The 9842-nt window shown below is 29.0% G+C and overlaps 2 protein-coding genes across 5 annotated transcripts in view; both read right to left on the bottom strand.

The window, feature by feature from the left end:
* LOC101508196 (E3 ubiquitin-protein ligase ATL42) overlaps positions 1–1010 on the bottom strand; it is a 1602-nt gene extending 592 nt beyond the window's left edge. The window contains exon 1 of the mRNA XM_073364637.1: positions 3–1010. Within this exon, the coding sequence (XP_073220738.1) occupies positions 3–801 (799 nt within the window). The 5' untranslated portion in view covers positions 802–1010. The remainder of the gene's footprint in view (positions 1–2) is intronic.
* A 3771-nt stretch (positions 1011–4781) lies between these two features.
* LOC101507159 (ninja-family protein mc410) lies at positions 4782–8183 on the bottom strand. 4 transcript variants are annotated; one of them, XM_073364439.1, is made up of 4 exons: positions 8023–8183; positions 7677–7840; positions 6049–7069; positions 4782–5508 (listed from the first exon to the last, which is right to left on the bottom strand). In XM_073364439.1, exons 3-4 carry the CDS (start codon positions 7049–7051, stop codon positions 5018–5020), a joined length of 1494 nt encoding a protein of 497 aa, XP_073220540.1. In that variant the 5' UTR covers positions 7052–7069; positions 7677–7840; positions 8023–8183; the 3' UTR covers positions 4782–5017. The 4 variants fall into 4 exon arrangements, with proteins under 4 accessions (XP_073220540.1, XP_004513022.1, XP_004513023.1 ...); XM_004512965.4 differs by having other exon boundaries at positions 7682–7840; XM_004512966.4 differs by having other exon boundaries at positions 7682–7843; positions 8023–8159.
* Positions 8184–9842: the final 1659 nt, after the last annotated feature.

Below are 9842 nucleotides of genomic sequence, written 5' to 3'. Positions count from 1 at the left end.
ATCGGAAGAACTCACATTACTCCATCTATGTTTGAACACAACATCAGATATAGTAATCTTATGATTGTATTTATGATAAACCTTATTGTTGTCACACTCACTTTTTTGTATAAGCAATTCTTCTTCCTTAACAAAAGTACTTTTTCCAATTTTCCTAAAGCTGCTTCCAATAGTACTACTACTAAATCTTGATGAACCATATTGATTTTCTTCCTCTCTTTGAACAAAGATCTCTATATTCGATTCATCGCCTTCGAGTCCCGAGTTTTCTATCATCATCCTTAAACTATTTGAATACGCGAAGATTGTTTCGTCTTGCGGGTTGACTTTGTGTCTACAAATAGGACAACTTGAGTGTTTCTCAAGCCAATGATCAATACAATCAATATGAAAACCATGTTTGCATTTTGGTAAAAGTCTTAGAATTTCAATGTCTTCAAATTTTGATAAACATATTGCACATTCCAAACCTTCTTTTGAACCTTTGAGTGAAGAGAATCTAAAAAAAGGAAGCGATTCGATCGCAGTTTTGTCGATACCCGAAAATCGTGACCTCGACCTCATGAGTGTTGTTGGATGATTGTTTGTGCTAGCAAGAGGGTTCATATGACATACTTTGGCAAAAATTAGAAGAACAAATGTTAATGCAAACATTAGACCTAGGATTCCTATGACAACAACAAGGCTTGGTTGGAAATTTGAAACACCATCATCTTGTGAAGGTGTGTTTTGTGTTTGTGATCTAACAACATGGAAGAATAAGATAGAGAGAATCAAAAGGCTAATACCAAGTTGATTCATGATGATTCTAACTTTCCCTCAAGCATTCTATTATTTGTGTAGCAATAAATAAATAAATTCTAATTGGTAAGACTTGAAACTTTATAGCATAATAATTTTTAGAATTTTTTTTTTGTCAAATAGTCTAGTAGTTAAACTTACACGTAAAAAATTTTAAAAAGTGAAAAAATTTATATTCGAACACAGACTTCTGCATATCGATATCCTTGCAACTCTACCATTGAATTATACTTACCAAATAATAATAATAATAATAATAATTATTATTATTATACTCTAAATATATAGCTACCTTCTCTTATGTCAGTTTTCTTGGTATCTTCTTGGACTAAGTTTTGTGCCTCAATTTGATTCTTCCTTTAAAATAATGTCATTATAATATTGAAAAATTAAGTAGTGAACAAAAAGTGGAGTGGCCCATAATTGTATTAAACTCTGTTTTCTTAACTTTAGTAGGCATCTTTGTCACACATGATATATGACAATGCCAAATTCACTAGTTTTAATCCACACGCTATCTTTACATAAAAATGTCAAAGGTGGTAAAGTATTGAAACTCTAGCTAATATAAGTTTTTTATTAGAAAGGTTTAATCTAATCACTTGATCCAAAAATTATCACAAAATTAAATAGATATGGATAAAAAAAATTTAAAAAAATAGAGATAATTTAATCTTAAATAAACAATTCATATATTGAATTTGTATTTGATTTTCTAAATTATTCAAATTAATGAATTTTCTCGGTGTATGAAATTTTAAATCTGTATAAAGATATCATTCAATTTAACAATATCTTATTATTCGTGTTACGATCCTACAATTTACTATCATAGATTTTTTTTTTCTTCTAATCTTAGATAGAATCTCAATTTTAATTACTTGTTCTTGAAAATAAATTAAGCATTCATAGAGACGTGCCACACAAATGAAATTTAAAAATAGTTGTTAATAGTTCAACTCAATTGATAGAAACAAACTTCTATTTGTACTGGATCAATTCATTAGTTGTAAAATAAATTGTATATATTATTATTTGATTGACTTGATAAGTTTTCATATATATAACTAATCTTAGAGAAGTTTTTAATAATTGTTGCAAGTTGGTCTTAATAGTTTGATTAAGCTATATTTTATCTACTTCATTCATTATCTGTTTTAATATTATTTTATGCTTTTAATAATATATAAAATGGAGAGTATCCTAACTCCATTTTAAGTCATCATAAACGTCACATGCTTTCAAAAGATGCCATGATCTAATCATTAACCAAAAAATGCATCAAAATAATTTTTCAATTAAAAAAATTATATAGTTGCATATTGTAGCTTTGTGTGGAATTAACTTATTATCAATGGTTTTTTTCTTCTTCACTTTCCTTCCTTTACAACTTGTTATATTTCTGTCAAGTTTTGACACCTAAAAATAGTGACCAAGTTAAATGTATTAGTTTCATTGACCCATCATAAAAAACTTTAAAATCAAAATGTTAAAAAGTGATGTAAATAAAAAATAAAATGTCAAAACAATTTTTTTTTCGACTTGTTTGTAATGGTGACAACATAAGGGAGACAGATAATGCTATTGATACGTAATACACACGAAAATATTTATATATGCGTGAACAATTGATTTTTTCTCTGGCATGTTGTTCAGTTTAAACTAAGTTATTGATGATTATTATTATACATTGCTAGATATGTATGGAAGCAGTGACAAAGGAAGAGTATAGTTTGTGTTTAAGTTTTTCTTAGAACTGAAAAATACTAATATTATTAAATTGAACGTAATTTATCAGATTCGTCTATAGATAAAAAGGTAGATTACGAGGTCTTTATTATTATTTTTTTATAATAAAAGTAAGAGGTATTATGAATATACAACTAAATTAATTTTTCATTAAGTAACCACTTTTTACATAAAAGATTATATATAAATGATTTCTACAAAATGAAATGGAGGTAAACATTTTATTTTTTATTTATAAAGAAGGTATACTTTGTTTAAGCTAAAAACAACTTGCCACATTAATAAGTTATATGGTGTAGTTTATCAAAACAACCTACCACAAGTTGTTTTGATAAAATACTCAAGTGTGCTTTTTGTCATAATTTATGAATTCAATTAAGTTTTTGCAAACATTCCCTTACAGAATAATTTTAGTTTTACCACTTCATAGATTAAAATTCAATCTTGAAATATAATAAGGCGTATGTGTAAAAAATAATGGTCCGAAATCATTTTTTCACTTCGTTTCTTTTTTTTTATCATTTTATTTAAATATGTGATTTTCACATAAATAATTTTTTTTTCTTCGCGTTTTTATGTTATGTTACCAATTAGGTACAAAATTTAGTTTTTCCATCTTAAAGCGGTGTTTATTTTGTTCAAATATACAAATTTACTTTTATCTAGTATAAAGAGACTCAATCAATCTGTTTCGATTTTAACGAATTCGTATGTGTATTATTTTCAATCGATGTACTCTTTTAATTTGAATAAATAAATATAACCTTTTATGCAAAAAATAAATAAAGAAAAGTCAACAGAAACCTTCATCTCTTTCTATTTTATTGTTATATCATGCAATAAATGAGGCTATGTTAAGGCATGGACAAAACAAAGGGAAATGGTAGTTTGACAGGGTCATTAATTTCCTTCAAGAAATAGAGAGATCTCTAAGTGATTATTTCCCATACCTCTTAATTACAATAGGAAGATAAATGTAACTTGGAAGTGGAAATAGGGGCATGTATTGTTGAAACTTGATTTTTAATGATTGAAGATGCAAAAAAGATATATATTTTTTTTTTAACAGAAAATATCATTAGTTAGCTAAATCAACTAAGATTAAATCCTCAACCCAAATATTACCTTCCAAGATTAAAGCAAATTTGACTAGATTGTGAGCAAGGTGAATAATATGAAATTGAACTCTCCTCTTCTTCAACCACTAAAATGTTTGGTAAAAATAACATTGAATTAACTGTTTAGTATAAAATGGAATAAAAAAATATTTCTAACTAATTTTTAAACTTTTTTATTATTGAAGGTAAAAGTATGAGAAAATATGAAACATTTTAAGCTATATGGTGTCCCCTTAACGAGAAATCAAAAATAGAAATTTTGCATTAAAAACAACAAAGTTTCAATACAATTTTGAATGCACAATTTCTAATACACTTTCAATTCAATTTTCTATATTCTATATAAGGAAGTGCACTAAGAGTAAAAACTCAAACGCAGTAGCATATAAAAAACACTATAAACTCATGAGAGTGCTTGTTATCAAGCAACTTTGTTTTTGTCATAAAGACTTATACGCTATAAACTATTCGTTATAAACTAGCGGTTTGACCTTGTGAAACAGACACTCAATCTACTAGCTTCAGCTTATTAGTTATCTGCTATCAGGTAGCTTAACGTTATCTACTATCAGGTAGCTTCACTAGATCACTAGACATATTTTATCAAGAAAATCTCCTGATACCTAGAGACTAGTGGGAAATGGATTCTATACACTGAAATAGGAACCACAGAAATATCTCAGTCATCTAATTTTAATCATTAGATTATAATGTGTTTTATTTATGTACCATGCTTTAAATCTAAATCTAAATCGTCTAATTTCAATCAATTCTCTTACCGCAGAAAATTCAGGTGTAGTTGCAATCCATAAAAGTTATTGTTTGTTTATATATCTATAAAGCTACAAGATATCACTGACACAATGTTTAGTAGCTATTGATGTGATTTTCACTACCATTTCTCAAGTCAACATCCCTTAGGATTCTCAAAACAACATTTTTCTTTCTAAAGAGTCTAATGGAAAAACTTACACAGACTAAGTGCAGAGAAGTGGGGTATTGCAGGTTCAAACCTGTGCCCTAATATATCAAATGTGCTACAGGACCTCAAAACAACATTTCTATTGCTCCATAATATTAAAAAGGAAATAAACCTATGTAATAGCTAGGACAAAATCACAAGCTTAATTACTATTTAACAGAATAGATGATGCTATAAAGCTTGAACATTATTACATACAACTACAGTCTTGATTGCAGCTGCTATGAGTAATAATTAATGTGATATAGCCAAATAGGAAGAAAAATGGCAAGAAACTCATTCATCTACATAAAAATTAATGACTGAATTCCAAGATTCTCTTGTTGAGAATTATAATATAGTAGAGTACAACATTTATGGGAGTAATCTAACTGTGAGAAGAGGCACCTGGATTTCCGTTTGCTACGGTTCCCAAAACTGCATTGCCATCTGAATTGGCTTGATCGTCGTTTGCATGGCGAACGAAATCCTCGGGGGTCATGTGAGAGCCATGACATGCACAAACAATTCTGATTTGGTTAGTGCTGTACCTGTAAGTAACACCTGATATTGTTCTTCCATTTGAGCCTGTGGTGGATACCCAAGGTAGATTTGGGTATGAACCGCATCCTCCAAATTTCACATCTGCAGCGAGTCCCGGCTTAATATTTGAAAAGTCAATGGTCGAACCTTCTCCTTTCGAATGTTCGGATACATCTTTGGCCCTGAGGTTTGTGCTGCTTCCTTTCATATCTTCAGGTTGTGAGAATGAGCTTTCTTCAGCGGCACGCTGTTTTCCGTCACCTTTGGTTCGTTCTAGTGGCCTTCCTTCATATGGCATGGCCTCGGATATATTGTTTAGGTGTAACGCAGCTGAAGCTGTATCCACATAATAATGTCATAAAGTAATTTCCAATAAAAATTCAGCAAGTATCAAGCTACAAATAGAGCTTATTGTAATTATTACATGAATATATTGTACTAGCATGAACAGAAAAACGAATGTCTACTACTATAATTAACTTTTCTTATATAAACGGGCTCCAACTCAATTAGATATGCAAATCTTCCATCCAGTTTAGAATTTTGGTTCAGTTTACAAAACTTGCAGCCATATGATGCAATTAGGAATAAATGCACAATCCAAAACTTTTTTAACAATTTATCAATTTGACTCGGAACTTTCAAGGTATGAGTCACGAAGATGGATTAATTGGAAACTTGGTTACACAGACACTTTTGATCGAAAGCATGTTCATCGTTTGATACGTGTCAATGACCGACACCAACACGACATTGACACATATGATTACATTCAATTAATTTATTTTCTCACATTATTACTGGGGTCGCCGTGTCAGTGTTGTGTCGACATGTGCTTCATAGATTAGAAATAATGTCCATCCAAATCAAAATTACCTGAGTTAGTTGGACCTCTCCCAGCAAAGGAAGGATGTAACTGTTGTGGACGAGAAGCCAATCCCCATGAGCTATCCTTATCCAACATGGGAAGCTGAACAGAAGAATATCCAAACATCATTGGCAAGCTTCCATTACTCACAGATTGAGCTCCCGCACGTTCACCGGTGGAAGTAGGCATCACGTGCATCACTCCAGGCATTTGAGGGTTCGGTCCACCAACCAAGTTGGACTCTTTTACTGTAGAGTAAGGTACACCCATCATCATATTTACTTGTTGAGCAGAGAAGGAAGCACCACTATAATTCATGTTTGCATGTTTAAAATCTTTTTCGGTGGATGGAGTATATCTCTTCTGCCCGTTGGCGCTTGAGTCAGCGACTCCGCGTACCTCTTTGGGAGCATCAGAAGAAGCACCACCGACTCTGATGAATCCTTTGGAACCATCACTATGGTGTGAGAGAGGCCTCGAGGTAGAGTTATCAGCTTCAGAATCAGCAACATCTTCATTTTCTGCAGTTGAGCCATCTTCTGTTAAAGAAATATGAGATGTTCTTGCCCTGTCATGCATATCAACATGATGAACATCGCTGTCGTGCTTCTTTTGATTACGTATGTCATCAAAAGACATTCTTCGCTTATTTACTACCTCTAACCGTTTATTTTCCTCAATTTCAATAGGTTTATTGTTGTTATTGTTGTTTGCAACCAGATATCCTCTCCCGTTTAAATTCAAAGAAGCATTATCTTCTTTGACCTTTGAAAGGTCACTAAAGAAGTTCTCTTCAGGTTTCGAGGAATCGCTCCTTCGAGTACCAGCAATTGATTCTGGCTTCTGAGGATCAGTATTAAACATGCTTTTGAAATCATCCACCATCTTGCCACCTCTACCGGCTTCTTCTGCCCTAGTATCCGAGGAGCTTCCATTCTTACTCTTGGGTTTGGTTGATGAACCACCACAAGATAAACCCAAACTGAGCTCAATCCCGCTCTCGTCCTCCATATTGCAATATCTCCAAACCTACCAAAATTCAAAATATATCAAATAACCCGATCATCATATCTTCCATACTCACACATCGAATTTTAACAATACTCAAATATCTGCATTCAGTTTGATTTCAAACATGGCAAGCCTTATGGCATATAATTGCATGTCACAAACTCAAATAACTAAGCATATGTTTGGTTTGATGTCTGCATATCCAATCATGCGTTAGGCACCACTTTCACCGCAATTTAATAGAAGCTACAAAACCAAGCTTCTGCGGTAACGTGGTTTTTCATCATGAATTTGGTGAACATGCCGCAGAAGCAAACACTCGCTAAACCATTAACACAAGCATGGTTTTCATATAAAGTATCAAACACAAAAAATCAAAAACAAATAATTCATTGCTATCTCTGTACTCAAGAACATGTCAGATTCCATTAAGAAAAGTTCCATGGTTTTAAAATTGTGGTTTGCATAAATCCACAAAAAATTTAAAATAATAAACGCAAAAATCATAAAAACCAAACAATTATTTCCTTTTTTTCACACAAAAACAATAAACAAGTAACCAAAATAGACTAAAATAAAAATAAACCAAATTTAGAAGCAACAAAATCAAGATTGTGAATCAAACCTCACCTAAATCCTGATCTAAAATCTTTCCCTTCTCAATCAATCTCTCAACTGATTTGAACAACTTGTTGTTGCTGCAACACCAATCTAGAGTAGTCCAAATCTGTAGCTATATGATCAAGCTCTTATTTATCATCAATTTTGAAACTTTAATGTCTCAATTCGCTGCTTGAAGGTTAAGAAAAAATGGGTAAGGATCCGATCGGAGTTTAAAAGCTTAGTTAGTGAGTTACATAATTGGGGAAAAATCTTAAAAAATAATTGTGAAATAATGAAATTAGGGTTCATGTACCAATTATTGAAGAGTGAAGAAGAGCAATAGTATAAATGGGGAAAAAGGATTATACCTGAATTTTGGAAGAGGTGTGAATGATCAAACCCTAGTTGAGGTCTCCATTATGCAGAGATCAGTGGAAGATTGAGAGTGGAGCAAAAATATAGAGAGAAAAAATGCTTAAAAGGATAATATATTTTTTTAATAAAAATTTGAAAATTAAAAATATTTCTCAAAGTTATTAGCAAAAAAAAAAAAAAAATTAAAGTTTCTCAAAGTTGTTATTTGCCAATCTCATGGTGAAGCCGATATGATTATGATAAGTTCTGTAAAAAAAAAAAAGAATGATAATTTATTTTTTCTACAAGATATGATAAATTATTATATATGCTTTTATAAAAAAAATTATAAATATACAAATATTATTTTATTTATTGATTTATTAAATTTAAAATTTTATACATCTAGGAGGGGCAGTGAAGGAATTTAATGACAAAACAAAATTAACAAAAATTATTTTATTTCTTTCCAATATAAATGTTTTAAAATAAAGTAAAAAATCAGTTGATATTTTTTGTTTGAAAATGAAAATCACAAATAAGAGTTAAAACTAAAAACAGTGTTTAGACTTTGAGTTATAATTTTACCAACTTAGACAAGATGAGGTTGGATTGTATTTTTGAAATTATTTAAGAGCTTTTTAAAATATTGTTTTATAGGTGGTTGCTATATTATATACTACTAGTGTTAAATGGAAATTGGATTAATTTTTGTGAGATGTAAGATATTAAATACAAAATTGTTTAAAATGAAACAATTTCTAATATTTTATATTTCTATAATAATGTTTAAATCCTTATCGCTAATCTTCTCTCTATTTTTTGTTTTTGCCATTTTTTTATTAGTATAGTTTTAACACATAAATAATTTAATATATTTTTAAAATATATGATATTAATTAGACATTTATACATTAAAATTATATTAATGATAATGTTCATTTATTTTAAAAAAACAAAAAGATCTATACCTATTAAAAAAAAAAGTATCTACATTTATTTTCCATAGCTCTAGATACTTTTTACAGAATTTTTTTGTTTCATTTATTAGAGAAAGTTAAATCTCTAGTACATAAATGATTTTTCGTAATCTTGTAAAATTTACATGGAAACAAATGTTTTACAACAATAGTTAATAAACTATCAAAGAATTAGAGATTAGATAGTTTCCAATAAATCTCAAAGTGAAAATAATAAATGCAAACTCTTAAATGATACTTTCTTCATTTATTTTCAATTGTCGTTTTTTAATTTTTTACACATAACAACTAATATATTTTGTTACTTTTAATAAATTTATTTATTTTTCTATAATATCTTTAATCACTTATTATCTTGTTATCTATATTTCTCTCTTGGTAATAAATAATTAAAAATTTTATTGACAAAACAATAATTAATATTATATTAAAATTTGTAAATGATAAATAAATAGAAATAAAATATTATATCAATGTGGCAATTAAAAAAAAAGAACGAAAGAGTAAACTATAAAATAATCTGAAATGTATTATTCAATGCTTCAATGAGTAATATATTTTTAAATAAGACAAATTTTAAGTGTATTTTCTTGAGTAATTTTAGTGTTATTCTTGACTTAAAAAAAATTCAATTAAAATAAACATTTAAAAAATTATAGATTTAAATAAATCATGGACAGTTAGGAATATTTTAAGATAGGATTAACACCAAAAATATACGTAAAGAATTTTTCTTTTAAACATCCTTATTTTTTCTTTGATTATTATTATTATTATTATTATTATTATTATTATTATTATTATTATTATTATTATTATTATTATTATTATTATTATTATTATTATTATTATTA

The sequence above is a fragment of the Cicer arietinum genome, chromosome 8 (assembly GCF_000331145.2).
Source record: "Cicer arietinum cultivar CDC Frontier isolate Library 1 chromosome 8, Cicar.CDCFrontier_v2.0, whole genome shotgun sequence".
In the NCBI taxonomy this organism is placed as follows: domain Eukaryota; kingdom Viridiplantae; phylum Streptophyta; class Magnoliopsida; order Fabales; family Fabaceae; genus Cicer; species Cicer arietinum.
Note: the sequence above shows the minus strand (reverse complement) of the source record. Positions and strands in the feature narration are given on the sequence as shown.